The sequence below is a fragment of the Cydia strobilella genome, chromosome 17, assembly GCF_947568885.1.
Source record: "Cydia strobilella chromosome 17, ilCydStro3.1, whole genome shotgun sequence".
Classification (NCBI taxonomy): Eukaryota; Metazoa; Arthropoda; class Insecta; order Lepidoptera; family Tortricidae; genus Cydia; species Cydia strobilella.
In genome coordinates, this window is record NC_086057.1 from 11,140,618 (window position 1) to 11,159,685 (window position 19,068).

At 41.7% G+C, this 19,068-nt stretch overlaps 1 protein-coding gene across 1 annotated transcript in view; it reads left to right on the forward strand.

Moving 5' to 3' along the window:
• LOC134748715 (protein groucho-like) overlaps positions 1-18,454 on the forward strand; it is an 86,618-nt gene extending 68,164 nt beyond the window's left edge. The window contains exons 8-16 of the mRNA XM_063683486.1: positions 9,624-9,725; positions 9,939-10,060; positions 12,370-12,663; positions 13,047-13,293; positions 13,695-13,874; positions 14,972-15,132; positions 15,504-15,586; positions 16,213-16,412; positions 18,084-18,454. Of these exons, the coding sequence (XP_063539556.1) occupies positions 9,624-9,725; positions 9,939-10,060; positions 12,370-12,663; positions 13,047-13,293; positions 13,695-13,874; positions 14,972-15,132; positions 15,504-15,586; positions 16,213-16,412; positions 18,084-18,191 (1,497 nt within the window). The 3' untranslated portion in view covers positions 18,192-18,454. The remainder of the gene's footprint in view (positions 1-9,623; positions 9,726-9,938; positions 10,061-12,369; positions 12,664-13,046; positions 13,294-13,694; positions 13,875-14,971; positions 15,133-15,503; positions 15,587-16,212; positions 16,413-18,083) is intronic.
• Positions 18,455-19,068: the final 614 nt, after the last annotated feature.

The following is a 19,068-nucleotide window of genomic DNA, read 5'->3' on the forward strand; positions in this document are numbered from 1 at the left end:
TCAAAATCGACTAAAATTCTAATGTTTGTTTTTTCCCTTGGTACTTAGGTATGCTAGAAAATGTAAAATATAACAAGCTTGTTCTTCGCTTTCACAGCTAAACGATTCAAATAATAAATAAATGTTGGTACTGCTGACAAGCGCTTATTAATTTGGATCATACTTTGTTATTTCTGCGATTCGAATAACATTTAATACCGTGAGTTAAGAGCTTACCTCCACAGAGGTAGGCGGCGCTGGTCGTGCTCGCGGCTTTGTCCCGATACCCGTATCGCATCGATTCATGCAGGCTTGATCGAATCGCAACCCCCCTCTCCCACCCACAACAATACCTCAGAGCAGTACGTGAGCGAATGGAATATTCAATATTTCAAACCTATTTATTCTCAATGCGCCTGAAGAAATTCCTTCATTCTTTCATAAACAATTTTCGATGTTATGAAACCGAGACAAAAGAATGAAAGATTCTAAGTTTTGAATCTCTTCATTCGTGAGATATATATTCCACTTCTAGTAGTAGTCGCGTTTTAAGGTTTTTACAATCACAGTCACATTTGTTTTACCGTCTCAATTCTCATTAGAGCCGTAAAAGCACCCACTACATTTTCTGTTCACCAATCTCTCAATATCTCAATCTTGACTAGCAGGATCTGATCTAAAAGGAATCATTTGCCTTGAATGTACTTATAACATAAAAAGTATGTATCTATGTCAATTTAAGCGTAAACGAATGCCTACAAAAATACGCTAAATAGATGCGCAGTTCACAATAGATGCTAATGTATTTCATAGTCATTGTTTCACCAACCGTTTAATCAAATATCACGCGGCAGCGACAGCGACGAACCGTGTCATAACGCCACTTCCACAGATTCAATATTCCAAATTAAATATTCAATACGTATTGCATTCGCTGGTAACTAAAGTGCAATATTTTATAGGTGCCAGTAAACAAAACGAAATGTTCAACTCTCAAAGTGCACCATTTTTCTCCGAATTCATGCCGACTCTGTGCTTGATTCCGATCGATTTTAAAACTTAATTAAAAGTAAGAACGCTAGTGATTCAGTTATGAGTGCAACGGATTAATTGTTATTGGAATTCTTATTTTGATAGGGACTTATTTTGAACACTAATAAATGTAGTTATTAAAATGTTATTTTATTACATACCTATACAGCATTTCTTTTTATATGGGTATATAGGGTAGTTGACTGACGCGAGTTGTTAAATATACAGTAGTAATATACAGCTCCAAGGTGCAATTTGACTGTTTGCTCGTAACATCGTCACTTTTCACAAACATAGCCTTAAGTTTGCTATCACAAGTTGGCTTAAAATTTACATTTAGGCACTTGGAATTGGAAAGTACCAGTCCTTCCAGATTCGAGTAAAAAGGTGTTGTCAGTGGTAGAGCGTGTTGTGACCGGGCCAGCATGGCTGCGGTCGCACATGCTCCCTGTTGCGGTCTCTACTCAGCCACGGGGGCTGCTACACACATGTTATGAAAACAGACTACATTTATACAGAGTACCCACCTTGTCTTCATGCATCAAATAAGGCCACTAGGTAATATAATTAATGATAACTCCCCAGCTATAGTTTCTTTGTTTTAGCTTTGGCTGGTATTCGTAGACGAGTAGTTTTTGCGACCGAGAATCGAACGTGACGTTACAAGAATTCCTAAACGGCCGGATATAAGTTATCGTCTTTGTCCCTTTACTGTGCTGACAGTCTTACCTTTTTCTACCACAGTAACTGCCTCAACTCACAATCATTTCCATGGAAAACCAATTACAAAAATTGGTATTCAACTCGGTGTTGAAAGGAGAATGTTTGAATCGACATGGAGATACGTATGCGAAACACGCAATACTCCTCTAGTGAACATGCTTAAAGGAGCGAGTTTTCTTAATCGTTTTGCAGCCCTGCTGATGCTCATACCGACGTGTGTGGCCTGCGCCCCGCATACATAATGGCTACCATATCCCCGCTTACCTACAATACAACACATATTGCATTCACTTCATTACATTCTTCATTTTTACGACATAACCGCTGACTTAATCGTGTTATTGTTAAGCAGTAAACATTTTAGTCTCCTTTTTACTGACTCATTTTATTGAGATACTAATACTAACTAAACATGAATAGTGCGTTCCGAGCAAGATTTTCTCAAGCAGTCAGCAATATAAAGAGCCGCGTGAACATGACTAACTAGAGTGTGGTTAATTTTTTACTTCAAGCCCTAATTCTCACGAAACTTTATAACCGCCGTGAACTTGTTTGAAAAAAAAAAAAAAAAAACAAATACATAAAAACATAAGCAGTGGTGGTAATTGAAATGGCTGCATGTAATTAGCAGGTCGGCGCGCGATCGCTCGCGGCTCGCTGCACGTCTTCATAATTTATCTCAATTAGTCGCGCGTAATGAGCGGAAGGGCGACGGCGGCGTGAGCGCCTAACGCTTCGGAGGTTTACTCCAAGCATTTTCACTGTTTAGGTATATGCTTTTATGACTACATATACTTTTGTTACTTATTATAAGTATCAGGTAACGACATAATATTTTTTATTTACCCGCAGCTTCTCTGATGCGCCTCGTAATTATTGGACTAAATAAAATGTCTATGAATTTTGTCTCAAATTAATGCAACGTGGCCGGTACCTTTGACGCGCATCAATTATTTTTACGGTATGGTATGGACTTTATAATTTATTATAATAATTATAAATATCTTATTAATAAAATAATTGAGAAAAAAACCTTCTACGCACAAAAATTCCTTACATCATTTTGGAAAAGAGCTAATACTCTTCAAACTGCTAAATCGATTTTTACCAAGGAACTTTCACGTAAAAAAATCGCATCGAAATCGGTCCATCCGATGCCACAGACAGACATTGGCGTCAAACTTATAATAGGTACCCCTTTTGTTGCGTCGGGGATTAAAAACAAACTTAAGACTGCAATTTAATTTAATTTAATTTTTATTTAGGTATGAGCAATGCGAACTAAAAAGTATTTTTACTGCTTAAAATTTCAGCCAATAGACGGTGAAAAATCGGTCTGTGGTCTGCGTAGATCATATTACACAATTATGTACGTAGAAATCAAGACCATTTAGTTAATAAATATTAACTTTAGATTTATCTAGTGAATTGGCATCATTTCGTGAACATTGTTCAATCTGCCACCGAGCCAATTGTGCACAAATTATCTCAGCATACTGGTTGCGGTTACCCGTAGCTGGCGGGTGTTCACGATATTGGCCCGACGCAAGGCAAGGTGCATGCGCTGCGGTTGTCGGGCGGCGTGTTTAACAATGCGGCGGCGGCGGCCTTGTTCGCTGCGCCGTGTTGCCCAACACGCTGACGCCGTGTCGCCCGCCACGCCGCACCTCCATGCCTTCGTGCTTATCACGCATTTACATATGCTTCACTCGCTACGCCGTGTACGGGCATCGAAAATGTTTCATGAATAAATTTGTAATCCAATTTGATGGTTAGGTAACTCCGACTTTACGAACACGTCGAACCGATAAAAACAAACAATCGAACTAGACGACTAACAGCCGGGCATGCACGATTCGAATAATCTCCGCTCCGCTTAAAATGATTAATCATAAAAAAGCGAGCGGGTCGCAGCCCTTTTTCGAGTTTTCCTCGTTACGGGCTAAGACGAGAATCATTAGGAATTAAATTTCCCCTTTCATTAGTCCCTCAACCCTCGTATAATTCCGGACGCGGAGCAATAACAATATAAATCCCCCGTCGCGCCGAGCGGGGGATTACGGCATGTCTCGACCCTAATTTAGGGCTGCCCCCGCCCCGGATTAACGAAGTGGCGGAATCCGCTAGGGTTGTCGCTGCGCATAAACTTGTTACGTGTTTAATGTTTTATTGACGGGTGGCAAGGGAGCTCTCATTTAAATAAGCGCGTCCCCTTCGCACGCGCCGCCCGCCGGGGTCGCGGCGATCATGCGAATGCTGCCGCTGACCGCAAACCCGCTTATCGAGATACTGACCCTTCTACCCACTGCGAAATAATAAACTGGAAAAGAAATCAAGATAAATGCCCACTTACCGGTATCTTGTCTCGGAGACTCATTAGCATATCTTATTGACACTTCAACTGTTAAATCTCGCGTGGGCGGTATTCAATTCAAATTAATTTGCCTCTAGTCTTCTCCAAAACAGGTTCATTACGCTGTTTCAATAGCATACAACGCCACATTTAGGTAGTACCGTAACGGAGTAGGTAATAATTTAAGAAGGCTGAGCACGCTACAAATTAATTTAGCTATTATTTGGAAGGGAATCACTTATGAAGACGGAACGAATTGTTTATCCCCGGCATTAAGTCCCGAGAGTGTCGACGCACATATTGCCGCGGAGGCAGCCGATGAGCCGACCCCCCTTTCTGATTTAAGCGGAGGGATCACAATTAAAGGAACCGGCGATGTCAACACGAGCGGCGCACTACGACGATACATTTTATTACCATAATAACGCCACGGACATTTGTCGCGCGTTAAAACGGTTAATATTAACAATCATCGTTTTTATTTATTTATCGGTTTACAAGGTTAATGGTACCTAATTCTATATTACAAATCTGTGTGTCTAGAAGTAGGCAATCTCGCCTCTACCAATTTTACAAACGAGCTACCTCTCAACTCTACGCGACGAAACTCGATTCAGGGTAATTTATTTAAGTAATTCTACAAAGCGAGGCCGTGTACACCGTATTAAAATTTTGCCTCGAGACCGCAAAGTAGACGCTAACACAAAATTAAAGTCGTCGACACTTAAGGGCTTCGTAGTTCCCGAAGAGGGAGAGTTTCCGTGAAATTTCTCTCGGAATGTCGAAATGGCGGGCGAGTTTCGCAAGTCAACTCAATTATCGTTTTAATTAAGGCGCCGTGCCACGTGACATTTGTTTGCGTGCGTGAAAGCGATCGCCCCCCGCCCCGCCCGCGGCCCCTGCTCCTGTTAATTGTGCTAATTACTCCTGTAATGGAGCGAGGGAGGGTGAGATTGCTTATCGACGACGCTCCCGGAATTTGCTTTGTCTGATACATCAGCCCGACTCTACTTCTTGTTAGCTGATTACTTTACATCGGATTATACACCTCTCTTTTACAATAACAAACAAGAGCTACGCATAATACCTACATATGGATCATTCTTTAGTTGACTAGATTTAAATGCAACGTACCGTATTACTACTCAGAAAGTATAAAACTTAAACTGAAGTTTATAAAAATCGAGTGCAGGTAGCAAACAAAGCAGTAATGAACATCAATTCTATCGGGCAAGTTTCCAAGCGGTGCATTTGTGAGTGGTACGGAGTATGGCGCAGCCGGAGTTCCCTCCGAGAGCGCTCGTAACGCGGAGTGGCGGCGTAATGGCCGCGCACTCCACCGTGCGGTCGGGCACGGTGCGGGCGGCAGCGGACGCGTGCGCGGACCACGAGCGCCAGCGGACGCCCGCCCGACAACGAGCGCCGGGCAATTTGGTTATTTGGGGTCGGCCATAAACCGATAGCGCGCAGTAAACGCAATCCTCCACTCGCGACTATAAACTTTACGAGTCACGTAAAAACGCGCTCGAAACGCCGACTCGCTACCATAAATTTATGCTAATGTATTCTTTATAGGAGTTTAATGTGCATTCAGAAATTCTTCAATTATTTATGTATACGAATGAACCGGTAAAAGTTAATTTTAAAGTCTTACTGCGTCCCGCGGTTTACGCGAACAATTAATTTTTTGGTGCGTCTGACGTTTTTGTGGGTTCCGATGCCGATGTGTGGATGTCGTTTACAAACGATGTTTGCCTACAGGCTCGTTTTTGTTTGCAGGCGCACTGCACGGGCCAAAAAATAAATGTTTGTGAATGTGAACTAGCTATAGACCTATAAATTTAATAGATTTGGTTTAAAAATTGGCACTTTGAAACCTTTCTCGACTCACATGCATACCCATACAAAGTTGTAAATTGAGAACGTAATGGGACTTTAAAAGTAAATGGTGCGCAATAAAACTTTTCGATGACAGTATCATAAAACGAAGTCGTATAAAGCCGGTATAGTAGAGCCGCAGTTTCGATAAAAGCTGAAAGCGTCGCGTGTAAATCACGTAACTTTTCAAAACTATTATGCCTGAAAAATAGTCCGAACTCAATCCGTACATTTCCGAGCGGACGGTCTATTTATCTATTTCCCCCGCTTCCGCCCCCAGCGTCCGGTTAACCGCCCCCCCTTCCGGTTAACCGGCGGCGGCGCGCGCGGCTAAACGGCTCGTCGCGTGACCGCAGACAATAAGCCCGGGCGGCGTTAACAGCGCGCCTGTGTGTTGCCACTTTATACGTTACGTCACTGCCTCCCCCTACGGCACACACACGCCGCGAGTGTGTGCTCCTTGGCTCGCGGCGCAAACGGTAGCCGATAAGTCGTGTTGTCGAAGCTTGTAGCGAGACGGCGCCGCCCGCGACCCCGTCCCCGACTCAATTGCCTTTTTCTTGAGGTCGACCCGCGTAATCGGATAAAGTAAAGATTAGCTCTGTCCGCTTTTCTGTTGAAAATGGAAAAGGTTGGGTAAATGACTACTCAATACATTCACATCTTTTATTTTAAGGAAGGAAAAATGTATTTATCACGACCTTTTTTTATATTTTAATAGTTATTGGGAACATACGGCTATTGTTTGTTATAGTGTGAGAACGTGTTCGTACATTTGTAGTCATAATAAATAGATGTCTCGTTTAATTAAGGAAAAGTAAAAAGCCAACATTATCAAATAACAGCAAATAGTCATAGTTCCAGCAACAACCATGACCACAATTCGATTTAATAAATTCAGTAATAACCGCAGACCTTCGAGCGAGTTCCTCGTATAACATAAAATCCGACCAATCGAACCCGACACGTCACATTACCGCTGCGGCTCTCGAAATAGCCCACTTGAAATTCGATATCGAATGCTGTGGAGATCGGGTGATCGTAAAATTAAGGCCCGACCCGCGCGTGGACGCGGTTTTATGACCGCGCGACTTGTGCCAATGATAAATGTTTATTGGTTACATTTCGACTACTATCAAAATATCCAATAACGCCGCCATAGCCACGTTATTTATCTTACATACTAATACCTATACGAGCATAACGGGCTCGTCCCGTTTTATTGTTTCCCTAGTCTTTAACTGCGGCACTCGTGCGAACCTTTCTTCTAGCGATATTATCTGGGGACACATTTTATTTTCCTTAGTTTCTTTGCCAAATATTTTCGCTATTAAAAAGTTTGGTGCTCTTGTCGGTTAGCTAGTTATAGTTTTTCTTTTGTTCATCAAATACGCTACTTATTATCTAAGTTTGCTTTAGACTTTTAGATTCGATTCGTGTACAAGTTAGACCATCTTGTAACAAAATTATGAGCAGATAGAAGGTATTCAACAGTAAGATAGAATAGTATATTAAACAAAGCCAGTGTATGTATTGTAACGTTAAGTACTCAGCCGGCGATAAATAGATGTGAATCCGACATAAAGTGTTATTGTCTGGGTGCGATGCGGAGCAGTACGATAAGTCACAGCGGGCGGCGACAGGCCGGCGTGGCGAGCAAATTAACAGGCGCTTGCCACTCGCCTCTAACTTACTGCCTCGTAAAATTAGGCCCGTTCCACCCTCCAGGCTTCGCCACGGTTCAAGTATCTTAAACAGCACCATGTCTTCATCTTACCGATGTTGTTTACTTTAGTGTCGAGAACTAACTGTCTTATCAGGCGCAAAAGCTAATCGCCGTAACCTTTTCAATTGAAAGTAATTTAAAACAGTCTGGTGCATCTCGGCAATAATCTGCCCATGTCAAATTTGATCCTCGTTGTTTCTAGTGACCTATTGTAGGTTACCTAGGTATAGATCACTAGGTGTAGATCACCTAATAGGTCACTAGAAGACTAGCAGTATCGTATTTTCTAATTCCGCCCTGGGGCCTAGCCAAGATGAAAATCGTTTACAGAAAACGAAACGAAACGCTATTGTCTCTCTCAGTTAGAACAAAAATTTGACAGTTCCGAACAACTGACAGGCCGATATCGTCCGGCGGACTGATAGTCAGTGGGCCCCTTAACACTTCCATATTAGTGCGACAGAGACAGACAGCGCGTTACGTTTCGTTTCCCTGCGAAACGCATCTTGGCTAGGCCCCCTGTAAGGCTAAATAGAATAAGTATCTACAAATACTAATAAGTATCTGTAGATACTTATTAGTTAAGTATTGTTAACCTTCATTCTCTTACAATTTAATATAGATTTATATTTGATTTATAATTAATATAGATTAACATACAATTCAATTACAATTCAAATACAATTTTAAAAGGTAGGTACTTACATTAAAATAAATTACATTGAAATTAACTATAAACTGAATTAAAACTAAACAAAGCCTAGACCTAGACCTAGTCGTCGCTAACAACTCGTCCCGCGCCCTTGCAGATGCAAAGGTGCCCACCACGCTCGCCGCGTTGCCGCGCTGAACCGCGATAGACAGCCTCTGCGTCAGGAATGACCCGGAACGAGGGTCATTAGTTAAGTTAGTTTGGTTGAATGAAAGTCACTATGCGTTTTACGTCATATTCCTAAGTCGCCATCGCCATTGCTTTAAGGTGCATATTAATCATAGCAGTATGTACCTACACCGCAACTACACGGTTTACCTACACCGATTTTGGCGCTTACTTAGAGTCAAGGTACTGATTATGTAAATAAGTCTGGCGTGCGGACTGCGGACGCCTCGCTCCCTGAGGGCCGAGGATTACGGGCCGTTTCTCATTCATGACCAGTTACGACATAAGTAATTACAGTACAGCCACGCCGTGTGACAAAGACGGACGTGAGGGTGGTACAGTGGCAGCATCTCAATTAGATTTACAACTGTATCCTGGACGTGCACTTTAATAATTTTATCATCTTGCCCAGAACCACTCTAGAACTATACAGTCTTGTCGGTTTTATAGAACGATAAAAGCGCATGGAGCGGTATCATAAAACATACGAACTGGACTGTCTACCACCACCTGGTAGATTCATAGCTATATTCGCAATATGTTGAATTCACGATACCAGACCACGTAAGCCTTTTCACCCGACCGGTCCTCACGGCTGCGTGCACTTGAAATAGCATCTGTCTAACAGCGCAGCGCACTCCATCGAATATCAGTAATCCAAATACATTTCGATATCTGGCAGCAAATAATATTCGTGATACGTACGTCAACGCGGCGGAATCAGACCGAGCGGGTCGTCACGTATATGATTATTTCATTAGTCCGTATTTGCGCACTCATCCAAATGTTGCGGCCGACGGCCCCACCGGGGGGCAGGCGGTGACCACTCCCCGAGCTAATCACGCGGTCAGTTTGCTCTGCCTCAGCTTGTTTTGATATTGATATTGACTAGCGCTCGCTTCGCTGCACGCCGATTTATTTGCGAACAATGATCGATTGATTGCTTTACGTAAGCCCGACCGTAAACGGTTTGATTATGTTTACCCGACCGTATTGTTAGAGTAAAAACGTGGGTGTACTATTTCTGTAGCTTTGCTATTTTGTTGTTGCAGAGAAATTCCATATCACCCGGTGAAAGAGAAAAGTACCGGACGCGAAGTCCGGCTGAACCAGACCATAAGAAATTGAAGAAGGAAGAAAAAGACATGGGCCATGTAAGTTTCTTTTATTTTTGTTTAAGTTGGCACTGCGATTATTTGTGTGCCCTTCTTTACTATATCCCTCCAGTTGGTGTACCCACTTCCCCATCTTCTTCAGGTTTCCTTCCATACGTGTTAAGCTTACAGTTTTTTATTTGTATTAGGTACCTACGTAATCTGTAGATGATATGATGACTGAATTACAACTTTCTTCATAAATATTTTCAGGAACTAGTGGTAGACGACGCGAGTGAAGAGCCCACGTCGCCGCACAACGGAGCGCCCTCTCCCCGAGAAAATGGTCTCGACAAACTCCAGCCTAAGAAGGAGCACCCACCTCATAGCCCTAGGTAGCATTCTTATTATTTTGACTCTTAAATTATCCAATCTTTTTCTTCCGAAAACCTTTGCTCCGCTGGATTCCTTCGAATTGTTTCACTAAAATTAATCTATTCGCGTTTTTATATTCATTAAATCATCGAAGTTAATATTTTTATCGGATGTTTTCAATTTCGTCGAACGGGTGATAAGGCCAAGCAATAAGAAGGTATAGAGGGAAATGCAAGGAACACAATTTTTAACTTCGTAGCTTTGTTTGGACTAGTTAGGAGATGAACATATCAAAAGTCCCCGGCTGTAACCCTGGTGCTGGGGGGGAGGGGGGTTTGAAGGTTCTTTTTTTCGGTTTTTCGATTATATCTCGGAAACTATGCGTCTGAGCGACTTGGCCACTTATACAAAATGAAAAGAGATTAAATTTGTTACAAGTTTTATTCAGTCAAGTTTTTCGATATCTTGTAGTTTTTGAGATATCCGCTCTTGAAGGTTTATTTAGGGCCCTCATTTTTATCTTGATTATCTACATCAGTAAAGCTGCTAGGCCGGGTTTGGTAACGTTTTCGTATAAATCGGGGGCGCTGAATTCATTTATGATATCAACATTGACACCTGTCCGAAGTAAAAACATATAAACTTTAAACAAATAACTTTTTTTTTAAACTCCTCTTCACGCATAAACCGCTGAACCGATTTAGTTAAAATTTGGTAAACAGGTGTTTTAAGTCCCGAGACAGGATATAATATAGGTTTTATCTCAAAAATCATACTTTGAAGGTGCGAAATTTAGTGTGACGGAAATTCAGCTTCTTTAATTTAGGTTTAAAGTCATGTTTGGTATCATTATCAACTAAATCAAACATGTAGACCATCCCAAATATTATTTAAATAGGTTCAGCGGTTATTGATTCCCCATACAAATTTCCACCCCACTTTTCACACCCTTAAAAGATGATTTTGGTTATAAAAACTATCCTATGTACTGTCCCGGGACTCAAACCATCTCTATACCAAATTTCAACGAAATCGGTTCGGCGGTTTAAGCGTAAAGAGGAGTTTTATAAAAATATTTTTTTTAAATTTCGTTTTTACTTAGGAATGGTGTCAATGTTGATACCATAAATGAATTCAGCACCCCCGATTTATACGAAAACGATCCCATACCCGGCCTAGCAGCTTCACTGATGTAGATAATCAAGATAAAAATGAAAGCCCTAAATAAATCTTGAAGAGCAGATATCTCAAAAACTATACAAGATATCGAAAAACTTGGCTGAATAAAACTTGTAACAAATTAAATCTCTTTTCATTTTGTATAAGTGGCCAAGTCGCTCAAACGCATAGTTTCCGAGATATAATCGAAAAACCGAAAAATGGAACCTTCAAACCCCCCTCACCCCCCCAGCACCAGGGTTATGGCCGGGGACTTTTGATATGTTCACCTCCTAACTAGTCCAAACCAAAGCTACGAACGAAAGCTATACCTTTTTTTGAGCATTTATTTCCTGGCCTATGATTTATTTTATTTCATCAGCAAATCGGAAAATTACCTGATCGGACTTTACACCTCTCTTCGTTTCTGTCTAAGCTCTAAGTATGTAGAGCACAATTTCTCCATAATCGCTTTATCCATTTAAAAGAAGCCGTACTAAGCAAATACATGCCTCTAATAGGGTCAGTGTATGTAGGAGTCGTCCGGCCGTCTAATCCGTCTTCTCACTAAATCAATTACTGACACCGATGTTTAGTGTACTCCTAATAACTGTAATGGGGTTAGACACGCTTTGATGGATAAACCGTCGGTAATCTGTAGAGATACTAACTTGTTTTTAGTGTCAAGAAACACAAGAAGTGTTACCACGCTTTCACTGTTTCGTGCAACTTGATATTATCGTGACTTAACACTTCTTTATAACGAAGCGTTTGATGCAGTGGGATGTGTGATGAACCTTTAACCTAGGTTTAATTTAATTCGGTTCCTTCTGGGTTGAAAGGACAGTTAGTGGCAGTTTTTTTTCTAAAGACAATAACTAATTGCAGATGCGTTGCCTAGTGTGAATAATTTTCATAAAAAAAAAATACAAAATTACACAACCGCAGAGCTTAGCTTAGCGCTTTATAAAGCATCCAGTAATCGCTTAGATGAAGTGTCTACACTGTCTACACAATCTACCTACACGTTAATTTTTTTTTTTATTCGCTTGTATCAATAATTGTGTTTCCTATTATCATGTATGTTATTTGGCAACAAACAATTCTTATTCTTCATTTGATAACGTTTACGTTTACAGACTTTTAACAGATCAACTTCTTACGATTCCAGGTCAGGCACGTCAAGCAACGCCTCAACGCCGTCAGCAAAAAAGCTCGATGAGAAGCCAAGCACGCCGATCTCCAAGCCCGTGACGCCGACTTCCGGCGCGAGCGGCGCGGGCGCGGCCGGGGCTCCTCTCAAGGCCGCAGTGAAGCCCCCCGCGCTGCAGTACCCGTACCTGGGTAACGGCGCGCACGACGCTTACGGCCTGGCGGGGTACTCGGCGCGAGCCGCGCTGGCGTACGAGCCACTGCGCCCGCCCATTGGACCGGCGGCGTTGGCGCCGATTCCTGGTGGCAAACCGTAATTACAGATGATTACTCTTATGTTTCATTGCTCTACAACAGTCTCCCAAGTACGAGGGCCTATTGGCTAGGTTGGATGTGGCAAAGTGCGTGGCTGGGGCAATACAAGCAGACAAGGCTTGTGTGGAAAATGTGGATTTTCATGGTACGACATTTTCGTACGATTTGACAGCCAGTTTTGTAAGAACACTAATGTGTATCATAGTCAACTAGGTCGCTACGCACGTGCATACTCAAATAACTCATAATATATAAGTACTCGATCCCCTTTGTAGTAGCCAAATTTCTAGTCTTCGTTTGATAGATTTATTCAGAAGATGTATCCTTACATGGCGACCCTGCCAGCCTCACAGTATATCTTAAACCAAACCTCTTTTCCAGAGCCTACTCATTCCACGTATCAGCGGAAGGGCAAATGCAGCCCGTGCCCTTTCCCCCCGACGCGCTAATGGGCCCCGGGATCCCCCGGCACGCGCGCCAGGTGTCCGCGCTGGCCCACGGGGAGGTGGTGTGCGCGGTGACGGTCTCGTCGCCGACCAAATACGTGTACACCGGCGGCAAGGGCTGCGTCAAGGTGTGGGACATCAGCCAGCCGAGCAAGGCGCCCGTCAGCCAGCTGGACTGCTTGGTGAGTGGGTAACTGTCGTGGTTTGGGTTTTGGGTACATTTTTATGTTAGATATACCAATTCACGTTTTCTGTGAAAGAAAAATACATTATAAATATAAGCCGTTTCTTTTTTGTATAGTTGAGCCACCATATATTTTAAGGCAAGAATGACATTGCAAAATGGAGTTATAATAACATACAAAATGAGAAACATACTCGTATGTATAAAAGGCTAACAAACAATATTTGGGTGACCGCTTCACCGACTGGCATGTCATGGTCCTGTTTAGATACGTCATCGGTTTCTTTTTATCACGTTGTATCTTTATCAAATTATAAACCTCATCACTATCACCCGCCTGATTGCGCATGACTCAGTATTAATTGAATAAAACTACTCACAATGAAACAAATTTTCCAGCAAAGAGACAACTACATCAGATCAGTGAAGCTGCTCCCCGACGGGCGCACGCTGATCGTGGGCGGGGAAGCCTCCAACCTGTCCATCTGGGACCTGGCGTCACCTACGCCGCGCATCAAGGCCGAGCTCACCTCCTCCGCGCCCGCCTGCTACGCGCTCGCCATCAGCCCCGACTCCAAGGTGAAACAACTAGCTCCACCAAAATCTTCAGAGTAGACCTCACAAATTAGAAGCTTCCCATCCCAAGGAATCATAATTTTCCATCCAAAAAACTATTGTGAAGTTTTAAATTTCGAATGGAGTTTTGACTCTCATTGCTGACCCGATATCGCGTCAGTGAGAAGCGGTAAGGATCGGTCACCCTACACCTCAGAAGACGCACTATTTACGTAACAAAACGTATAACAAAACCGCAACGCCTAGACATGTCCCTGCGTAAAGAATGCTGCGTTAAGTTCCGATATGGAATGTCTTAATAACTGTTACATAAACCAGATAAAATCTACATAGTTTATCTTCTAAGCAAAGATACCTACTATTTACACAACATGTATTTCAATATCTTTATAATATTGGTACTTAAAGAGAACTAAAACGGGAACGATAAAAATCTAGTACTAAGAGAATACTAGTTTTGATCTTAGTACAGCCGCGTTGCAAAAGTTCGCGGTTTACAACCTATTTATCTTTACAACTTTTAAGTCCAAAGTAACAGATTATTAACGCTGCTGCGGAAATTAAAATGTGGTTGTACTGGAACTATAATCAAAATCATACTACTAAAACTGAATAGATATTGACCTTAAGTATTTATGCATAATCTTAACTTACATTCTTACTATAGTCTTAACAAGACTTAAAAGTTTTGTCAACAAAATAAAAATTTGTTAACAAAAATCTACCGATATTCCCTGAGAATGATCGTCTCTAAGCAGCTGTTAGTTTGTGAAATTTCCCTATTCTGTCATCGTCCACAAAAGTTCGTGATGAAGTAATAGGGAAGGGAAGCTTGGAGTTCTATACTATTTGGAAAGTCTGATATTACTTTTCAGTTTGTAAGATGCGTTTGGTACAGTCGCCATCAGATATATCGGAGCAGCCAAGGCGTTCACAAATATCTGAACACGCCTCTATTGTCAAGGCGTTAGCGTGCGTGTTCAGATATTTTTGAGCACCTCGGCCGCTCCGATATATCTGATGGCGACTGTACAACCCGCCCTAATCGATCGCCTCTATAACAGTGCCATCAATATGTAAGTGTCATATGTGTATTCCAGGTGTGCTTCAGCTGTTGCTCGGACGGCAACATCGCGGTGTGGGACCTGCACAACCAGACGCTGGTGCGGCAGTTCCAGGGCCACACGGACGGCGCCTCCTGCATCGACATCTCGGCCGACGGGACCAAGCTGTGGACCGGCGGCCTCGACAACACTGTGCGGTCAGTACACATCATAGAGGTACAATAATATAGGGATTTAGGGATGAACTGGGGGAGGGGCCAGATGACCGAACGAGATGCACTTATGGAACCTTCAGTAGGAGTAGCAGAGAAAGCTCTATTATTGTTTGTCCTTGTCACAGTTTACTTCTTTTTATTCCCCACCGTAAATTTAGTATGGTTTATGGTGGGCAACAAATAACCCGACCAAATTTCGTAGGCTGTTTTTGGTATGTCGTCACGAATGTTAAAACGTGTTTTAAATTTTGTCGCATTACGTATGTTCTGTCCTCCACGGGCGCACGCGTATAGGTCATCTATATATAATACTAGGTGTACGTTTATATTTATGTTTATTGTTTGCGTTACAGGTCGTGGGATTTGAGAGAAGGCAGACAGTTGCAACAGCATGACTTCAGCTCTCAAATCTTCTCATTGGGATACTGCCCTACAGGTAAAATACCTAATTTATAGACATAATATGGTAGCATAGAGCACTTGTATATGAAAACCGCGTGGACGGAGCGAGGCATTCGGCCTTTGCAGGGCCTCAAAACATACTGCGGCTAACGCGTTTGACAACAATGTTACGAATACCTTAGATTTTTTATATAGAACTGTAAATGGACCACCGATTAATACCTATGTCGTGTAGTTCAAATGCAAGTTTACGAGACACATAACATCCATCATGCAAAATGATTGCTAGGAAAATTTGAATTCAGGTGTATTATAATAAAATTGGGTTGAATTTCTTTGGAATGAAAAATGTAATAGACAGAAGAACTGGTGTGGCTTTGTTATTTATGCATAAGGTCAATAGGTATGTGTCGAAGATCGCCTACAAGCTCTTTCGTTGCCTTCTAACCTCTATCTCTTGCGTTTGTACACACACTCCACTTACAGAAGGTCGGTAGAGCAGAAGGAGCGAAGCCCTTTCTGTGATTGAGCGAAATACGTCTACAAATACAACCAAAAATGGAAGCCGTTCTGCCCCGCATTGATCTAAGTTAAAATTCTGTTTAAATACTGTACATTGGGCCTTACCAGCCTGTAATACCTGTCTTGTAAATTCCCCAGGCGAGTGGCTGGCGGTGGGCATGGAGAACAGCAACGTGGAGGTGCTGCACGCGGTGAAGCCGGACAAGTACCAGCTGCACCTGCACGAGTCGTGCGTGCTGTCGCTGCGCTTCGCCAGCTGCGGCAAGTGGTTCGTGTCCACCGGCAAGGACAACCTGCTCAACGCCTGGCGCACGCCCTACGGCGCCAGCATATTCCAGGTAATATACACTACACATCTACCTTAGCCATTGGACAAACCCTGAAATCCCACGTAGGGTTACTTATCAGGAATGCTAACGTTAATATTTTTTTAATTAGAACAAAAGATAAAAAAATAAATTTTCAAACAAAAATTAATTCCAATGATCGACAACAAAAAGAAACATACTGTATTAATCATTTTGGCAGTGTTTTTGACAATTTGTTCGAAAATGTGCGGCAATGATGACATTTGTCAAAAGTCAGAATCTTATTAATGTTATAAATAAAAAGATAATCAATAAGGTCTAAAAAGGTTTCATACTATTTATTACCTCAGGAGCTATTAACACATACAGGCTGCTCCAAAGTAAAAAATCGTAATTTATTAATTTCTTCGTAACCGCTACACCGGTTGTTATGATACTTTGTATACTGATTCTAAATACTCTAATTAGCATATGTACATTTCGGCTTTGTCCAATGGCTAAGGACAACCTGTATACTAGCTACAAATCAAAACAGTTTTAGATTTAACAAGAGATTATATGAGCCGCTTAACTTCAAACTCAGATAAATCCAACTGTCAGATGTTGCGATTTTGGTATTAAGAAAACGTAATACGGTAGATAGTTCCTAAGAGGGTCGAATGGATTTATCCGAGTTTTAAGTTAAGCAACACATATTATTATATGGAGCCTGTCTTGTCCCACTGCTGGGCAAAGGGCTTCCCCCAATTTCTCCACTGGTCTCGGTCCTGTGCTCTACTTCAAGGAGTTCAGTACATCCCACCATTTCTCGTTTTCGGGCTCCGACTCCGTACCGTATTGTTCACTCTTCACTTCAATATATTTTGTGGTTAAGTAAAGTGCCGTCTACTTCAGCTGGCAAATCTGAAGGGCAATTTTTTTCTTAGACCACATGTTAGGGTCAGTTTAACCAAAGAGGATATAATAAGATAGAGCGGTACTGTCATAGTACATTTTGTAACCACTGTAAATTCACTGCGATCTATCGACATACTTTAAAACTAAAAATGAAGATTTATAAAAATACGTTAAAATGTATTTAAATATGGATAAATGATATTTTTATTTGCATTAATTATTTTTATATGATTTTGACCCATGTTCTTTAACGGATATGCGTTAAAATTATAAATAACAAACGAAACGGTCAACGCCCTCTATACGAGAGTAGGCCAAAGCTAGTGGCGCCATCTGATCGAGAATCAAATTTTCGTGATTTTCGAGGCACGTTTTTTCCTTAGACTGTATTCGATGGCTAGATGGATAGATGGCTATTACGGAGATATCTATCTTTGGTTTCACCAACCACATTGAGTAGACTGATCCACATCACTCAGCAGTGAACTATGAAACTTCCCATACAATAAAACTTAGCGAACGCTTTAACGGTGACAGACGGTTTGGTGCAACCCACCCTTAAGCTTTCAACAAAATCTAAAATCAGCCCACACCTTCAGACGTTTTCATATGGAATGACTCTTATTCTTATACAATTAATGAATCTTTGCTACCAGTGACTACACCATAATTTGATAGTTATAGTTTTCTTATACTTAAATTTGTGATTGATGGATGGTTTTCATACATTAGATTTTCTACTTATACCTTATTTTAAATCGTCTAATAAATTATCTTTCTATAACTATATATTTTTGTCCACAGTCAAAAGAATCATCATCAGTACTAAGCTGCGACATCTCCTCCGACGATAAATACATCGTGACGGGTTCAGGCGACAAGAAAGCCACAGTGTACGAAGTGATCTACTAGAGTAGTGAGCGGACAAACGTGACTGTGCCTAGCGGACGTTCTCTGAGCGACAGCACAGTGGTGATATAGTTATAGTGTATGTATAGAGTATATTGGGAAGCCTGTATGTACTTATGCGACTTGTTTATATAGATTAGTGTGCGCGGTTTATGTTTATTTGTTGAGCGCCGGTAGTGTATGTTGGCAGCAGATCTCAAAATGATGATTTCGTTTCAATATTGTTGTAAAATGCTCGTATTAAAGAAAAAATATGCGCAAATTAATATTTTGTTTCTTTTTAACCCATGTGCTTTGACGTGTGTGACTATACCCAGTGACTAATCCCTTCTCTTAAAAGTTACGTCATTAATGTAAGGCAAGGTATGCCCGGGGCGGGTTGGATATTTTCGATTCTACTACGATTAGCTTCTTTACACTTCTTTTTCCGCACACGACTCTACACGATATAAAAATCGGTTCACGAAAAACCTAATTGCAAAATATTGCTGGTCGGCTGATGGTATCAAAATCGTTCATCGCATCGTCGTTAGATAGGGAAAACTTTGTGAAATCGACGACCGATAATCACGAAAGTATACCAAAAACAGTGCACTACGATCAAAAGAGAAGCTAAACGGTGTATTTGTTGCCCCACGAGACCGCCGTCATACATGCGGGGACAAATGGGAAATAGGAATGATTTATGAAGCGCCTATTCCCATCTGTGCTTGTTGGACATGAACGCCGGTTGTACTCGCTTGGCTACACCCAAGTTAAGCCGTTCAACAGGGGCGTTAGAGCGTTTTCACATTGGCCGGTCCGATATCGCATGGAAATATTATATAATATACATTTTACATAAGTGTTTTTCTGTATTTATTTATTTATTTAATCTTTA